Source organism: Lontra canadensis, unplaced genomic scaffold, assembly GCF_010015895.1.
Source record: "Lontra canadensis isolate GAN:19392208 unplaced genomic scaffold, GSC_riverotter_1.0 scaffold187, whole genome shotgun sequence".
Classification (NCBI taxonomy): domain Eukaryota; kingdom Metazoa; phylum Chordata; class Mammalia; order Carnivora; family Mustelidae; genus Lontra; species Lontra canadensis.
Genome location: NW_022631181.1, coordinates 919,412 through 937,657, shown reverse-complemented (window position 1 = coordinate 937,657; position 18,246 = coordinate 919,412). Strand labels below are relative to the sequence as shown.

Sequence of the window (18,246 nt, the reverse complement as noted above, 5' to 3'; positions counted from 1 at the left end):
GAAGTTATCCTCACACTGGTGTATCTGAACTTCACCGTCAGACTCGAGGGCCAGACACACGTAATTTTCTAAAGCGCTGTCCTTGCCTAGCATACAGGAGGCTCTAAGTAAATACTCAGCAACACACTCACCGAGCTGGCCTCCTCTTCAGTTTCAAAGCAGTGCATGACTAAATCACCTTGGGCTTCTCCAAGCAGCTGAACATGCGGTGTTCGCCACTAGTGCGCTGCACCAGACACCTAAGACTTGCCACACAAAGGCTCCAAGTGGACATACAGTCACCTGGTGGTCAGGCCTTCTTGGCAACCAAGGGTCTCGGACAACACAACTAAGTTTTCCATGTCACCTCGAGTGTCTCGAAGGCTAGGCCTATGACTTCTCCTTCTCTGGATCTCCGAGGGCCCAAAAGGCAGTGTGCACTCAATGAATATAATGCTAATAATGAACATCTTTGTTGAGTGTCATGTTAAGCCACTTACACACATTGACTATCCTAATCCCCAGTGTCTGTCTTTGAGGGAAACTGAAGCTCCGAGAGCCTGAGCTGCTGGCCTGTGTTCACAGGGCCAAGAAGTGGAAGAGCCAGGATGGGAAACCAGGAGGAGGACTCTGACATCCTGGCTCTCCCGCTGAACGGACACCTCAGGGAAACAGCATCAGAAATGCGGACTTCTCTTCTCCAACAATTCAGACCCAAGACCATTTGGCGGATTGAGCCAGGCGGGCATCTGGGGAGGGATGTGGTAAGCAGGGCTAGGAAGGCGTCTGTGCAGAGGAGAGGTGGCTGCAGAGATGCGAGGCTGGTGATAGCCAGGGAGACCGTTCAAACGAGCAAGTGTTTTAGAGACAGTCTGGAACCAGGTTTCTCACGGTCAGGGAAGGGAGTCACAAAGATGAAGAGAGAAAACTAGAATGAAATGTGAGATGTTGGATCAGAGAGGAAGGTCTGAACTCAGGGTTCCCAAAATTACTTAGAGAACCAGAGATGCAGGGGTGTGTGTGTGTGTATGTGTGTGCACTTACATATACAAATTCCCTATTTCTGCCCCAAGAGGGCCTGAGGAGGGTGACACCCCCAGAGTGATAAGTACACCTTGTGAATTCCATTCTCCACTAAATGGAAGCAGGGCTCCTCGGACAAATGACTGGCTCCAGATACGGGGCAAAGAGAGGACAAGATGAGGCCTGGAACATCTGGTATCGGAGAGCGTGCAGTGCTGAAGGATGGCAGGGACAGGACCTCAAGGGTCACGGAAGCCAGCTTGCACACGACCCCAGTGGCCAAGCAGGGGACTCTGAAGTCAATAATACAAGCCACTGGATTAGAAACCGTGGGATAGAACAGACAAACATGAGTCTGTACAGATATAAATAGACAAGTTGAAGACGGATAGGATTAACATAATTTCCAAGTATGGCCCCCACGAAATACTTCTTAAGGATAAAGGGGGAAAGAAAAACCATATAGTAAAGGTGCCCAAAGTGAACATCACCAGGAACGGGACAAAATGAAATTGTGTGCCCCCTGGTGTGGCAGGAGGCAAAGTGCACAGCATTGCTCCTGGGCTATTCCTGCCAAAGAGACCTCATCCAAATCTGATTTCCGGGGAATACCATACCAACCTAAATTCGGGGACAGTCTACAAAACGACAGGCCTGTCCCCTGCACAAGTGTCCTATTCATAAGATTGTCTAAGGGAGATGGAGGACATGGGCTGGAATGACGGAGACTCAGGCAGGACGCCTACAAGCCACATACAATCCTGAACTAGACCCTTCTATTACAGAGAAGGTTACCGAGTCGAGTCGCAGGGCAGACCCTGATGGGGCTCTGGGGGTGGTAATGTGTCAGGGTCAAGGATCAAAGGTCTACTTTGTAGGAGAAGGCTGCTGCCTGTATGCAAAAGGTGATGGGCACCAGGCCAGCAACTTTACTCTCAAATGTTTCAGAAAAAGTTCTTTGTGAGAACTTTCCTGTAAGTTTTATATTGTTTCAAAATCTAAAAAGCTATTTGGAAAATTTCCACTTAATTGGGCTTTGGGAAAGCACTGCTTGTAATTTCCCTTTATTGGCAGGTGATAAAAGCTTTTAAGACTATGGGTTGTTGCCACCGGCATACTTCACGGCCTTCCTCTTCCATCTTTTGGAGACTTTCATACCCTCATTGATGAAGACCTCGACCTGCCCTCAGACCCTGTTCCCTCTCCGCATTTTCCGGGACAGAGGCCACAAAGGATGATGGGAAGTTCCACTCTCCCACTTCCTCCTGGTGTCTGTGTGTCCAGAGTTTGGGGGCCTTGGGTACCCCCAGCTCTGACCTGTCGAAAACCTAACTGGAGCATTTTCTGGCTTGTGACCACACTTCTGAAACAACGGGAGGCCAGCCTGCCCGTGCGAGTCTCCTATTGTGAAGAGCACATGTAGTCAGGACGTTACAGGCCCGCAGGATGTGACTCAGCATCCTGTTTGCAACGTTTGGGGCGGCCAGCAGCTTTGGCACCAAGTCCTGCTGCTGACCTCACCTCTCCAGACCACAAACACCCAGGTTAATTGGTGGGACGGGCCCATAACATCAGCTCCCTCTGTGGGCCTCAGGGCTAAACCTAAGACAACCTGCTTATCTGCCCACCACACTGGGCTGTCTTAGGAACACCCACAGGTGTCCATCAGGAAGTGTTCTTCAGAGGAATGAACTAACCTGGTGGTATTTTCAGGAATATCATGAATCAAGCAACTGCTCTTGTTTCTCTCTTTGCTTTGACCACTAGGAAGCTTGAAGTCAGATCTGTAGCCACTCTCTGGTAACTATACCAATGTTACACCATGCATTCCACATACAAATCTTCTCCTGGCTTCATCTTATTTTCCCTATGCCCCACTTTTCTTGTTAATTTTCTCTGAATTTTATAAGGTATTTCAAATCCCTTTTGGACAAAGCTGTGGTAGACACAGCATACCCACATTGCCTGTGGTAGGTAAGGACTCTTTCTTCAACAAAGAACCCCAGCATTCAGCACAGAACCCAGTATATACACACTAAATATATACTGGCTGAACTGTTAAATAAAGCAAATAACTCAAAAACTGCCTCTACTTCTAGGCTGCCTCCTAGGAGACACTTGTCCCTCCCACCCCACATGGTAGGGTCAGCACAGGGGTGCCCAGGGCCCAGAGAACAGGCCCTTTAGGGAGCCCTCTTGCTTTAGGGAGCTTGTTCTGTGGCCTCAACCCCAGACTAAAGAAACCATTCCCAAACCTCCAGCTGCTACCGACCAGGCACAGAGCAGGCGGGCCTGGACATGTGGGAAATGACAAGTGATACCCAGAAGGGGTAGCCACCCGGCTCTCTCCAAACCATGTCCCTCCCTTGTGGGAATTTCGCCTGGGCCCAGATTTGGGGAAACACACCTTGAGAACTCTTGCCAAGCCACGTGCCGAGACCTGACTGGGAGTTATGTCCGCCGGTGCAGGGCAGCACCTAGTAGCGAGAGCATCAGACGTTTCCTAACACCGAACAGCAACCGCTTTCTTTTAAACAAAGTCTTTTAAAAATAACTCCGAAAGTAGCCATTAAGAAAAAAAATCTGTAAAAATAAAGGCCCACAAGACATGCTAGTTCCCAGATAAAGGTCTGGTACAAGGTTCAGTAGAACTTGGGAGGGAAACAGGTCATGCGTTGGCGGTTTCTCCTTTCGGATTCCACTGGGTTGACCTTTTGGTCTTTTGCGGTAAAACTGGGAATCTGGAGGAGAAGGAGGTCGGGAAGGGCAGCAGGCAGGGCTGGCAGGCACTACCATCAATGAAAGTAACAGCTGAAAAAAACCCAACCAAACAAACAGCTACCATGTGTCCAGCAGTATCCACACTATGCCCAGGCAGTGAAAGGCTCTCCCTAAGGCTCCCAAGGGCCCCAAGACGGAGAAGGACTTTTTGGGGAGGGCAGGTGGATGGCCCTAGGTCACAGTCACGCAGGCAGCGCGGGGGCAGGGGCTGTACCTGGACCTCGAGGCCTGACGGCTTGACCTCCGTAATTTACAGGGCAGTCTGCCAGCTCCGGACTCCGGGGAGGCAGCTGGGCGGGCCAGCTGGCTTCCCCACTGGCACGCTACCTCCCATGTGTCACAGTACTGATCCCGCCCCAGAGTGGGACTCGAGATCACGCCCCCCAACCCCCCACCCCCCGCCCAGCCCAATCACTCACAGGCCTTGAAAATGGCTGTCTGGACTCTGATTAATCCCATTTTGATTAACCCTGTTTTCTTACTGCAGCCTTCCTCAAAGCAAAAGGACTAGTTTTGGATGTTCTCCTAGTCTTAGGAATTTTCTAGTAAGTGCTCCAAATCCTGAGCTCGGACCACAGGACAAGGTACGCCAAAGGTGAGTCCCTTGAAGCCCCCTCCTGAGAGCAAAGTGTGGCTGGCCCAGGGCTCCACTGAGGAGTGCAAGCAAGGGGTCCGCTTCGTCTCAGATGCCACGCTAGTGTCCTCCAAGTCAGGGTCAGACCATAACCCTGACTTGGCTAGGATCCCCACAAATGTATGACCTTGACCTCTGTCCTGGAATGAAGGGGAAAGTCTGGGCAGTCTGTTACCAATCTACAGGGAACTATGACAAGTACACGAGGACACAGGCCAAGAAGGATGGGTCTGAGGACTCTTCATCTCCATCTGGGGGCTGCAATCTAATCTCGTCTCTTCACTTTACAAAGGAGTAGGTGGAGGCCCAGAGATGTCTAGTGACTTGCCTAAGGGTGCACAGCAGACATCACCTCTCAGGACAGAACCTAGCTTTGCTGACTCCCTCTCACAGCTTTGTTCTGCTCACGGCCAGTGCCAGCGTGATTGCTGGTACCACCGGAGCATGGACTCTGACACCGTATGCACTCCCCTGGGGCACCCATGCCTGGGAAGGAAGAGACCAGGGCCCCGTGGCATTCTTCTGAAGTCTAAGTACTGGTATTTCAAAAGCTTAATGAAACCTACTAGACTCTAGCAAAATTCATTTCAAGTTAAACTTAGTAAGAAGTTTAATTAAGTTCCTACAGAATCAAGATTCATATGAACTCTTTTCCTCTCTCCTCATTTGTCCCCACTGTAGATGGCAGTTTTTCTAACAAAGAATTTAACCTGCCCTAAAGGCAAATTCTGATTTGAAAATCAAATGTCCCAACACACCAGGGAGAGCACCTGAGTTAAACTCCAGAAGTTTAAAAGTCTGTGTACCCCAATGTTGAAAAGTGGGGGTCGGTGGGGAGCTAGTACCTATAAAGCCCAGGGCATGGGGACAGGAAAGGATTTGCTCAACACAAAACTGCGTCCCTCTCCTGTGAGGGACCAGACGGGGAAGAAAGGAGGGGACACGGGTTTCTGAGCACAGGGACCTGCATTCAAACCCTGGCCCTGGCGTCCCACCGGCTGTTTCGAGCTGCAGCTTCCTAAGCTGGGGCTGGCAGCCACCTTGAGGCTTATGGTGATGACATAACCTATGGGGCAAGATTCCAAACCCAACACCTGCACCTGCAGGAAACAGGCAGTGGTACTGTCATTCCCCAGGGGCTCTGCCCAGTGACTGCCCAGGGACCGTCCGAGAAGGGGGACGTGTCACAATTCTTGCTCTCAGTGGGGCTCAGGGACACGGCGGGGGGTCCCCACAACTTGCTCAAGCACACAGTTCACAGAAGGGCCGCTAGGCTCCAAGCAGGAAGGATGGCTGCAAAGATGGCAGTTCTTCCGGATGGACTCCTTCCTCTCCGCCTCCTGGTGAGAGCTCTGAACCACTGGCAGGAGGGATAGCTGAGATGGCTCTTGAATTTGGGGGGCGAGGACAGGTTCTGAAGGCAGAGAGACACGGAGCCTGAGGGTCTTGCCTCTGTCACTGCATACCACATGAAGTCAGGCCAGCTAAGGTTCACTCTTCCAGTCCACAGGATGGGAATCAAAATGGCTACCTTCCTTGCAGGAGGTCTGCATATGTTAGAGGAAATAACTCTCATCTGGCGACTCACAGAGTGGAGCACGTTTGGAGGCTCCCTTCCAGAGCCTCTTGTCCCTGCTTCACTTTCTTTCCCTAGTACTTACTGACGCGCTATTCATATTCTAGTTTATCTTCCTTACTGCCTGGTCTCCCCCAGAAGAATGTCAGCCCTGAGGCTGGAGATCTGTCTCGTCCACTGCTCGATTCCCAGCTCCTGGAAATAGTGGTTGGCACAGAGTAGGTGCCAGGAAATATATGTTGGGTGAGTGGCACCTAAGCAGAAAGGTTAGGACAGAGGGGTGCCATGAATGCTCTAAGAGTGTCTACAGGGGGAAATGGCAGGAAGGCTATCTGTTCTCAGCATCCGGTAGGTCATCCAAGAGCACCGTGAGTTCCTCTATGGGAGGAAGTCCCTGTGTGACACCTCAGTGGCCCATCCAGTGTGTGCCAGGCGCTGGGAGGGCTGAGGCCAGGGAGGCCCTGTCCTGCTACTCAAGGGCCCAGGCTCAGGAGGGCCTCAAGGATTAGCTCTGCTCTCACCATCTCGAGATTCTGAACCATTCTTTAACAAAGGCCCCTACCATCTTCCTACTGCACCGGGCTCTGCAAATTAGGCAGCCGGCTCTGCTAGCAGCAGGGGAACCTTTATGTACCTAAGTACATATACAACAAAGCTGGTCCCAAGGAAATACGAAAAGAGAAAAACGCATGGAGGAAGGAAAAGGAAGAGCCAGGAAATCACTATAGAAGCTGACCCCCGAAAGAGGTACAGGCAAAGGGCATCTGTTCAGAGTTTACAATAGTGAAAAGGCTCACGGAGTTATGATATTTAATTCTGCCAACGACACCACAAGCTGTGTAAGGTCTGGCCCACTGCCTGGTGAGGCGACAGAGGACGGCGGGTGGGGCAGGGGAAGCCAAACCCAGGCCATCCCCTAAAGCCGAAGCTCAAGGAGGGAGATGCAGGGGCCAACACAGGACAAGGCAGTCAAAGTCGGGGTGAATCCAAGAGATGCCAAGCCTGAAAGTGAGAACAAGCGTGTGGGCGCCTACCAGAAAGAATGTGCCACTCACTGGCGTGCGGGTCAAGGCCTGCAGGCTCGCTGGTGCTCCTGACGACCCTGCGAGCATCTCTCAGTCACCGTCACCTTTATGTAATGTACACACAGGCTGAGACCAGTGGGCGGAATTCGGAGAAGACCCAAGATCCCAGCCCCTGTCACAGGCACCCTGGGTGAGCCTCTATCCTGACGGGATGGGACAGTTGTCCCCTGCAGGTGACACTGTACAGTGAAGGCGATGGTGATGGGATGGTCACTCCTGCGACGGCATTCCGTTACAAGAGTCGGTGGCAGGGGCGCCTGGGTGGCTCAGTGAGTTAAAAAGAGTCCGTGGCAACAGATAATCCAGTTGGCCTTGAAGAAGCAAGCCACCAGGACCTCCACAGCTGCAGGAAAAGGAACCACGTAAGCTTGGACGAGGACTTGAAGCTCTGGTGTGACCCCGGCCCTGGCCAACGCCTTGACTACAGCCACGGAAGACCCCAAGTGGAGAATCCAGCTGGACCGTGTCCCGATTCCCAACCCTGGCGACTGCGAGGCCATGACCGGGAACTGTTTTGGACTGTCAGGTTTGGGCTAACTTGTTCCACAGCGGCTGCTAACGGATACAGGGACCTGCTGCAGAACTGGGACACAGGGGATGCCTGACGCCCCTTGGAAGGACTTCACTGGATGGACCATCCACAGGGACCAGAAAGTCCAGCCCAAGAAACCACTGAGAAAGGCAAATAGGAACCCCCATGGCAGACAGGCATAAAAGGTGCTGAATGGAGACGAGGAAGCGAGGACATGGGGAGCTGCTGTGGGGGACGGAGGGAAGGTACAACCACACTCCAGGACAGCGGCGGCCTCTGGGGAATTCCAGGTCAAGATCCGAAGGGGAAGGGAACGTGGACGGAGAGGAGAGGTGCAGGGAGGTCACTGTTCAGCATGGACACCGCATAAAACAGAAGACAAAGTCCTGCGGCCTTGGCCCCGTGTTTGTTTGGGGGAGGCACAAAAAAAAATTAAAAGAACTCTAATGAGCATTTTCATACGCTTGACTTGGGAACTCTGGATGGAAACAACAACAATAAAAAACATTCACTCCCGAGCCACCCTCTGGAAACCATAGCCAGATTCTCTCCCCGGGGCCCTGCCTGGCGCACAGACGCATCCATCTCGTGCCAGACTGAGGCAGCTCCCAGGATGGCGAGGGAGCCAGGAGCCACTGCCAGCAGAGCCGTCTGCTCACCGATTCCCACAGGCTGGGCGGCACAGCTTCCAGAAGGGGACTGCGGGAGGCAGGCGGCCGTCTGTCCGTGCGGAGGGCAGCGGGGAGAATGTGGAGAACTAGACCTCCTTCGCTCTGCATTAGTTGGCTTCGCTCTGGGCACGAGGTGATTAGCTCCTGCGAGGTCCCCAGGAAGGTCCTCCGAGAAACTGTCTGAATCACAATGCTGACCCTGCGGAGTGTGCCCGAAGCTGTCTGCATCCCACAGGGCTGCAGCTGGGAAAAGGACGGGGTTGCTCCAGGTCACAGAGTGTCCCCGGTGGCGGCCCTCCCAGGGGCCCAGCGTGACAGAGTGGACACTGCACCTGCAGGAAGTCCAGCTAAGTCTGGGCTGTGAACTGACACGAATGCGAACATCTCACGAGGACCAAACGTCGTGATGGCTCTTTCAGCCTGTCATGAGCCGGGCTCCATGCAGGGAGCCCCGACTCAGCCCCTCCACGACCCTAGAAGGTCCGAGTTGTATGTGTTTGACAGACGGAACGAAAGAGACCCACGGAAGTGTAGTAAGGCACAGAGGCAAAGGAGCTCAGCGGCTCAGGTAGGAGCCAGACTGTGAATGTACGCCTGCCTTGTGTCCAAACCCCCGCTGTCTCCTCCACACCTTGCTCTTTCTCATCCAGGGACACACTGCACTGCAGGGCCAGGACAAAGCTAACATACTGCAGCAGCTGAAATGTCATGCCCAAGCAGGGAACTAAGGCCCCGTCCCTAAGGGGAGCACCGCCGCTGGTGAGGGATGGGACAAAAGCACATGCACCTGCCACGTAGGGTGGAGCCACGTGGCCCACAGAGGTGAGCTAAGGGCTTCCCGCCAGAGAGAGGGAAGTCACAAACGTCTGGGGGCAGGACCACTGAGCTGGCCCGGCAGGAAATGGAACTGGCTTCAAGAAAGAGCCTGGCCAGGGAGTGGGATAAACACAACCCATGCAAGAGTGGGGCGGCAGTGGGGAGAGGATGGGGCAGCCATGGAGGGGGAAGGTGGAGAGCAGGCAAGATGGGACCAGAGCAAGAGGCACAGGAGTGCTCTGAGACCGTGTCCATCTGACGGTGGGGATGGAAACCTGAGTGGGAAGGAGGGTGGCTTGGATAACAACTGACACAGGACAGGGGAGGGATAAGGACCTGAGCTATGGGGCCACTAGGGGAAACTGGGGAAGAGGAGCAGCTGAGGCCCAGAAGACCCGCCCATGTGACTCAGCCATTTCCTGGCCATGGCTGAGTCAAAGAGAACTACCGAAAGATGAAAGCTTTCAATGAAGGGTGGACAGAGGGGAGTGGGGAAAGGAGTATCCTGCTAACCCCAGGCTTCCTGCCTGCCAGCAACTCTTCAGAACCAATCTGAAGCATGGAGAAATCCCCTCTTCCCCAGACAAGCAAACACAACGGACTATTCCATTAGTACTTCTTCTAAAAGCCTGGAAACAAAGGCTTGAAAATGCAAATCAACACACAGCCACGAATGAGATGCAGTCAAAGCTTAAACCAGAACACCAGAATTTCTCCTGTGTGGCTACAACACTTAGAAAGCAGGACGGTGTTGTCTGCCTAAAAATGGGGGGAAAATGTCAAGGTGGGGGAAGAGGGACTAAGAGGGGAACCCAAGAGGATAAGCTCAGAGCCCAGATTCCCGGTTCCAGGCCAGGGTTTCCCAGCGTTCACAAGGGCATGGGGGGAGGCCTGCTGGGGGCAGTGACAAGGGATTCCCATGGTCAGCACACATCCAGGGGACACCACCCAAAGTCAGCAGGGCTCCTCAGTCCTGGTCCTGGCACCGGTCTCCAGAATGCCAGGGTCGGGGCATCCCATGACAAATACAGGTGTGGGAGGCAACAAAGGCCTCGCTTCAAATTTAGTACCTGCCACGCGCAACCTTGGGCCTCAGGCTCCTCCCCGTAAACTGGGAAAAAACCCCTCCTGGCACAGCTGAGAGGAGTGAATATGGCAATATGCAGAGGTGACTTCCCTCCCCCTTGTGAGGTCCTCTCCAGTTCCCAACTGTGCAGAAAAAGGGCCTGTATTGGCTGCCAGGTACTCACATTTGCACATCACTGCTACTTGTGAGTTCTGAAATGAAATAATTCCAAACACTATGCTGTCCGCTAAGTAAGGGCAGTTTGGTAAAAAAAAAAAAAAAAAAGTAGTTCTTTGCACCAAAGACAATCTAAGTGAGACAGCTAAATACTTTCTCCTGGGCATAAGCCCTGCCAAGGGCAGGCCTCAGGGATGGAAGAAACTCCCACTCCAGGGGAGCACTGGAGGGAGGCTTGGGGTAGGAGATGCACCTGTAGACACAGCCCCCCTTGTGGCCTCCACGGTGGTCAGCAAGCCCTTCTTCCAGCACTTCCTCCCCCAAAGAGCCTCCATAGAGTGGACTTCCACTTCCTCCCCTCTTTGCCTCCACCCAGAGAGCCAAGCTCGAAAACATAAAATACAGCCCGTGACTGCCCCCACTTGGGAGTCCGGCTGATTCCAGCCTTTAAGCCCTAACCCAAACCCCGAGCAACCCAACACCCCAGGGACAGGGAAAATCCATCATCATCCCCAAAGGTATCATTAAAATGAGGACCCAGCGCCTGAAATAAGACCTCTCTGATTTTTCCGGGCCATTATTTCCCTATACATAAAATCTTTACAAATACTGTATGCCACAATAAAAGTGAATGTCTTCCCTCCTTTCACCCAAAGACATGAACCTTCAAAGACCTGTGAGTTTAACCAGAGAACATCCTGCTCTAGGTAATGAATGGCAGACCCCAGTTTCTGAACACACATTCCCTTTCCCAATTGGTGTTCTTCTTCCTAACAATATGAAACAGATTTTTTCCCCCGGCAAAGAACAATATCCTTGAAACTCCATTTACTTTTTTAGACTATAAAAGTCTGAATTTAAGACTGGTGCCTTAGGGTACAATATATTATATAATAAGAATATATTATGTAATGGAGAACTAAATCTTCTGTAAACAAAATACCCAAAAGAAGGCCTTCGTTTTTGGCAAAGAAAAATAAAAATGCCCTTGGGTCTGCTAGTGACTACAGCAACTGAGGACTAGAGCCTGAGGAATTATTTTTAACGGAGCATCCCGCAAGATTTTGCACAGGCACACACAAAAAAACCCCCAAAAATACAAAACAAAAAAAAAACCCACCTTGAACCCAGGAGGTGGGACGTCTGTTTCAAATCAGCAACGGGCTTACCGCAGGACACCGTACCAAGAGCCGGAGGGAAAAGCAAGAGCACGAGACAAAGAGTATTTTTTCAGAAAGGGAAAATCTGGAAGGAAGTCTCTAAAGATGTTCAAAGTGGGGAAGCGAGGAGGGCGGTGGAATCCTGGCAACGACCTTCCTTCTTTTCGAAATTTTATACAACGTTATGAAAGCTCCTGATGGTTAAACATGTTCATGAACGTGGACGCGCTACCTTTGTACATGCTTGCGGTGTGATTTTTAAAGCTCTCACTGAACGCACCGGTGTATCCTCTCTTCCGAGGGTTCTCCCTTCCAGAAAGGAACAAGAGTCTTTCAACCTGCTTGGGAGAAAGACTCAGGAACGAAAATCGAGGCCGCTTACCTGAGGTTTACCTTTCGCTCTTCATCGCTGCCAGCCTCCAACTGCGGAGAAAGAAAGACAGTGTCACACCACAGACGCCACTAGCAACGAGCCTCACACACAGACACAAGTCTCACGTTTTCTGCTCTGATGCCTGACAGAGACACAGATGTCCAGGAAACCTGGCTCCATCCACAGGGTCGCACCCTTTCCTCAGCAACCCTGCTCCACCCGCCCTCGTCCCGCTGAGAACTTTCCATGGAGGGACTTTTCAGGTTTCCCAGCATTTATCCACATTCCTTCCACAGTGTCCCGCGCTGATTCCTATTCACTGGACACTCCTACCTGGCCCTGCTCACCCACACGCTCATCTCAACTTTCCACGGTGGTTTGCGATCTCACCCTGTTTTGTCTTTTTAAAGATTTTATTTATTTGCCGGAGAGAGCTTGCCAGCGAACGCAAGCAGGGGGAGCGTCAGGCAGAGGGAGAAGCAGGCTCTCTGCTCAGCAGGGAGCCCAGTGCGGGGTCCATCCCAAGACCCTGGGATCATGACCTGAGCCTAAGGCAGACGCTTAACTCACTCAGCTACCAAGGCGCCCCCTCACCCTGTTTTTTTTAACGGTGGGGGGGGAGGGGAGGGCGTGATGTTTTAAGAGGAATCTATTTCCTCCTTCAAGCCAGGTAATAACTGAGTGATCAATATCATTTTCAGCTCCAACACATGGGTTTTAAAAAAAAGAAAAAAGAAAAATCATTCTGGGCAAGCCTTTCACCATGGAAGGGGGCCAGGAGCAGCCCGTCTGTCTGTGGGTCTCAAAAGCTCTTGGTGGTTCCCCAAAAGGCTTAAATGTTTAACATAAAACTTTCTAGGCTATTGGTTTATTTGTATAAGCAAAAGAAACGGACATTTAATATATTCTAAAAGTTTAAAGGCCAAGAGGGTTAGAATCTACAAGTAACAGGGACTTAAGCCCTGATTGCAATTTTTCTTTTTTTTCTTTTTCGCTTTCAATGAGAAAACTGAAATAAGAAAACACCCCCGCCCCCCAACAACTCTGCACCGCTGGGACCTGGCATGTTTTGATGTTCCACAGAGGAGCCCATTGAAGAGGAAAGAGAAACCTGGAAAGCAGCGATCCCTGGGAGAGATGCAAGGCTGAATGAGGACAGAGACCAGGCAGGAGTCCGCAGTAATGGGAAAAGGGTGAGGAGCTCACGTGGGAAGGGGCCTGTGGAGCAAGGGGCACAGAACAGGGGGGGCAGTCTCACAACGAAGAAAGAGGGGGACAGTGGAGAGTCCCGGGGTCCCTAAATGTTATGAAGATACTCTATGTACAGCATCGTGCAGCGGCGGGCACTGGTGGCCAGTCACTTGGTTTTCTCACGCTCCCTACCCCATGGGCAAAGGAGAAACGGAACCCATCAGGTGAGGCTGTGCTGACCACAGGACCATGAGCTTCTGTCCCTGAGCGCAGCACAAACAACTCACACAACCACTTAGAAGACAATGCTGGGTCTAACCCAGGGGTCCTCAACTGGGGATGATTTTTCTCAATAGGGGGATACTGGGCAATGTCTGGAGCCTTTTTCGAGAGGATGCTACTGGCATCTTGGGGGTGGAGGACAGGGTTACATTAAATACGCCACAATGCCCAAGACAACACCCCCCCACCCCCAACGACCAACGACCGTGAATTTTCTGGCCCCAACATGAGCAGTGGCAAGGCTGAGAAACCCTGATCCTGATCTAACCCCAACACACCACGCCCGACCCCCTCCTCTGCGTCCCCCCTCCCTTCGGCCAAAAAAAGACTCTGGAGATCTGCCCATAAAAATGAGTCACCTTGAACATTTGTCAAAAATAACAATGTTCCAATCCATTCCTGAAAGTTATTGATTTATTTGCTGTGGGGCTTTCTGCTTGTTCTCGCAAAGGAATGAGATAATATTAACAGGAAAGCGACATAAATGAGATAATTAAAGATGGGGTGGGGGCAGGGAGAAAAAACTAAGAGAGGAGAACTGCTTTGCTGGGCAGGCTGATCTCCCTCTCTGTTCCCACGCTAAACCAGCTGAGTCAGCTGAGTCAGCGGGGCTGAGTCTGACTCAGGGGAGGAGGTGCATTTCGAGGAGAGAGGAAGTGATTTAGGGGTACAGGCCTCAAAAAGACATTTAATTCTTGGTCATTCTCTGGGATTCCTGGAAATGAAATGGAGGTAACGTGCAGTCAGTTTTCCTAAGGAAGAAAGCTATACATGCCCAAGGACTCACATAGGAGGGAAGCCAGCCCTTTCGCAGGAGCTGAGGTCCAGGGAAGGTCAGACCTGAGGCTCGGACGGGCCTGGACCCAGGTCTCCTGAGTTCACATGCACGTGCCTGCTCTCTCCATACTGTCTTGCTTCTTCCTGCTTCACCCCATTTGAAAGCAAGCCTCGTCTTCTAGGGAACATCCCAACCTCGGCTAGTTTACTGGGCAACTGATGCTGCTGCTCTATTAACAGCCAATGAAATGAGGCCAAGGCGCCTGGGAGGCTCAGTGGGTTGAGCCTCTGCCTTCAGCTCGGGTCATGATCCTGGGGTCTTGGGATCAAGTCCCATGTCGGACTCTGCTCAGTCTGCTTCTCCCACCCCAACCCTGCTTGTGTTCTCTTCCTCAAATAAATAAATAAAATCTTTGGGGGAAAAAAAAAGGTGGCTGAGTTTTATTCTCATGTTTACTGGGTCACTGGCACTTGGTAAAAGTAATGCTCTATATAATAATTTGAAATGTGTCTCATAGAGATAACCCAAATGTCCAAAAAACATGTGATACATCCACCGAATGGAACATTATTTGGCAATAAAAAGCAATGAAGTATTGATCTGTGCTACGACATAGATGAACTCTGTAGACATCATGCTAAGTGGCAAAAGCCAGACACAAAGGGTCACATATTGTAGGATTGTGTTCATACGAAATGCCCAGAACGGGCACATCTATGGGAACAGCAAGTAGATCAGTGGGAACCTAGAGTTTGGTGAGAGCAGGGTGGGGGTGCTGAGAAGGGGGCTGCAGGTGGTGGCTAAGGGGCACGTGGCTTCTTTTTCAAAGTGATGAAGACTTCTAGCACCCGGTCGTGGGGACAGCTGCACAACCTTGTGAAGGTACCAAGTCACTGAATCATATACCAAGGAATGGTGAACGGATGATATGTGGATTATATCTCAGCTGAAAGATAACATGAAATTTTAAAAAATGTGTCTCCGACAGGAATAGATCAGGTGTGAGCTACGCAGGGAACATGGAGTTTAGAATCCGAAACCGAGGCTGAGGGGCCCTGTGTACAAGCCCTTACTGAAGTCCAACCCTTGCCTCACTTCACTGTTGAGAAGGCAGTCTGAGGTCAAGTGCAAGGAAACTCTCTGTAAACTGCAAGCTAGTGGTAATCACAATGATGGAGGAGAACAGGTATCTGTGTGGTGAGGAAAAAAGCCACTGTAGCCTCAAGTCTCAGCTGTAGGCAACTGGCCACCAGTGTCCTTTTCCCTGCACTTGACTCGCAGAGGAAGGATGAGGAGAATCCTGTCTGCAGACAAGGTAACTCATGAATGGCCTCTCCAGGAAAGGAGGGGGCTGTCGGGGGGGGGGTGTCCACCCTTACTGCCACTCTGAAAATGTTCCAGAGGCTCCTAGCAAAATCAGGCAGAAGAGCCACCCGGGGCCTGCAGGACAAATAGGCCTGCACCAAAACCAGTTCCTCTTCTCTCACACAAACCTTTCCGTGTTATCTGTCAACCTCCCCCACAGAGAAGGGGCTTGGAGGGCTTAGAGCTGCCAGGCCACTTCCTGGGACTGCAGGCCCCTCCTCCAGCCTTCTCTCCCTTCTCTAAACACTTCCCAATCTCCTCCTCCAGCTTCTCTGTCTTCAGGCCAACTCTCGGCCTTGCCATGGATAGGAGTTGAGACCAGAGGCCATAAACAGTTCTCCAAGAGAAGGGGGACGAGAGAGTCAGCCCTACAGTACCCTGAGGCCCCAAGTGCAGCCCAGGCCAACTGCCCACTCAGAAGACCCATTCCCCAGTCTACCCCGGAGCGAGGAGCCGGCCCACAGAGGCCTGATGGCAGAGATAGGCACAGAAACCGTCAGGGTGCAGCGATGTGTTCTCAGTCACCAGAATGCACCCCTGCAACCACAGTAAAACCCAGAATCGCCCCCAGCCACACAGCCAGATAAACACAAACATGCAGTCTCAAAGGATATCACAAAAAGGAAGATCCAGACTCACACAAAGACAAGACACCCAGTCACAGGGCGCCCTGAGCTCACTCAGTCACTGTCACACAGTGACAAGGGCACCCGACAGGCCAGCCACTCACACCAAGAGGCAGACCTCCAGGGGAATGCAGTCGAGGGAAACAATCTCAAACATTCACAGGGGCACCCCCGGGGGGCCTCTGTCACAGCATCAGGCAGGCACGGTTCCCAGGAGACAGGCCACAGTCACACACAAACTCACATACACAGTCAGGCACAGGGGGAGAGGGCCTAGACCAACCCCAGGACCACAGATCTCACAACCAGCATCTCCCAGTCACCCGTTAGGAGTCCCAGGGGCACAGCCAGTCTCCCACACCGTCACCCCCAGACGGGGATCACACACACAGCTACACACAGTCACCCCCAGACAGAGGTCACAGCCGCAGTACAGTCTCGCGGAAAGTCACCCCCCACACAAAGGTCACAGCTGCACACACAGCCACCCCCAGACGGGGTGACACTCTCCGTCCCCCGCACAGTAACCCAGGCCGACTGCCCAAGGCAGGGTCGCAGCGCGGGGCCCCTCCCCCGCAGGCCCGGACGCCCCCCGCCCCGCACTCGGGGCCCAGGCCTGGAGCTGCAGCTGCTCGGCCGAGCCGGGGCCGTGGGCCCGGGGCTCACCTCGCTGTTGCTGGCCGAGGAGGAGGCGGCGCTGGGCGTGGGCGAGCGCTGCAGGGTCACCAGGGCCATGGCTGCAGTGCAGCGCAAGGGCGCCGCCGAGGCCTCGGGCTAGAGCCTCCGCCGCCGCCGCCGCCCGGGCCGGGCCCGGGGCGCTCCAGCAGCCGCGCTCGGGCGGCCGGGCCGAGCCGGGCCGGGCCCGCCCCTCCCCCTCGGCGTCCGCCACCCCCGCCCCCTGCCTCCCGCGCCGGCGCGCGCCGGGCCCCCTGGGTCGGGGGGAGCGGGGAGGCGGGGCTCCGGGTGGCGCGCGTGCGCGGCGCGGGAGCCCGAAGCTGCTGCGGCGGCGGTGGACCGCGGAAGGCCCCGGGCGGGCCGTCACGTCCCACCCCGCACGCTCAGCAAGCACGCCCCCGCCCGCGCCCCTGGACCCTAGATCCTGGGGACCGGGGCCGCGCGCCCCCGCGGGCACGTCTCCCCGGGACACCCTCCCGCGGCGCAGACGGGGAAACCGAGGTCCCGCTACTGCGCAGGCAGGGTGACGCAGGGTCCAGGAAATAAACTCGCAGACCGGCAGTCTGCAGAAATTCATTCATTTGTGAAATGCTGAGCACCTTCTAAGTGTCAGGCACGGAAGAGTCAACAGTGTGCCAGAGAGAATGGGCCCGTCTTCAGGGATTTTACAGGAGTGAATCCAATTGCTAGGCACGTTTAAAAGTTATCTTGCTACTATTTTTTGTATGAATCTTATGTGGCCATAAACCCAGCCAACTCCTTGGGAAATCAGAGAAGGCTTTTCTGAGAAAAGAGTATTTGCTCCGAGGCCTGACGGAAGAGCAGGATTAACGGGTGACGGGAGGGCAGGGAGCCCTGGGGCTTGAGGGGGAACACCGCCTGCACAAAAGCCCGGAAACTGGAAGGAGGCTGTTTGTCGATCAGAGGCCAGGGCCTAGTGAAGGAAGCAAGAAAAGATTGGCACATCGAGGTGCGCTCTAGGAAGCTCTAGGCTCCCGGGCAGAGAATGGACTGTGTGGCAGAGGGTTTAATGGAGACCAGGGAAGGGGCTGGGCGGCCCTCTTGGGGGGATGTGACCAGTATGGGGATGAAGAGGTGGAGTACCGTAGCAGTCTAGTGGTACTGGTTCCATTCAGTGATAGGAAGCTTCTCTTTGGTTTCCGAAAAGCCCTCCTCTTCTGTCTCTACATGCACACTGCACTAGCACCCACAAATAGCATGGTCCAATCCTGCATTGTAGCAAAGCGCTCCACCAGCCAGCTCACAGCCCAACCACAAACCCGGGCAGCCCCCTGGACCCCTCCCCCAGATCCAGGGGCTGCAACCCCCTGCTGATTCCTGGGATCCGGCTCAGCAACATTCATATTAAAGGTGGTTCTCGGTGGGGGCATTTCAGCCCCTAAGAAACTTTTTTTTTTTTTTTTAAATCATAGGATATTTTTGGTTGTCTTGCTGA

At 53.1% G+C, this 18,246-nt stretch overlaps 1 protein-coding gene across 2 annotated transcripts in view; it reads right to left on the bottom strand.

Annotated features, from left to right (window-relative positions):
- Positions 1 to 16,911, bottom strand: part of SSH1 (slingshot protein phosphatase 1) — a 56,224-nt gene extending 39,313 nt beyond the window's left edge. For both annotated transcript variants that reach the window (XM_032847430.1, XM_032847431.1), the window contains exons 1-2: positions 16,782 to 16,911; positions 11,883 to 11,923 (exon numbers count right to left, since the gene is read on the bottom strand). In XM_032847430.1, coding sequence (XP_032703321.1) covers positions 11,883 to 11,923; positions 16,782 to 16,850 — 110 coding nt within the window. In that variant the 5' untranslated portion in view covers positions 16,851 to 16,911. The remainder of the gene's footprint in view (positions 1 to 11,882; positions 11,924 to 16,781) is intronic.
- Positions 16,912 to 18,246: the final 1,335 nt, after the last annotated feature.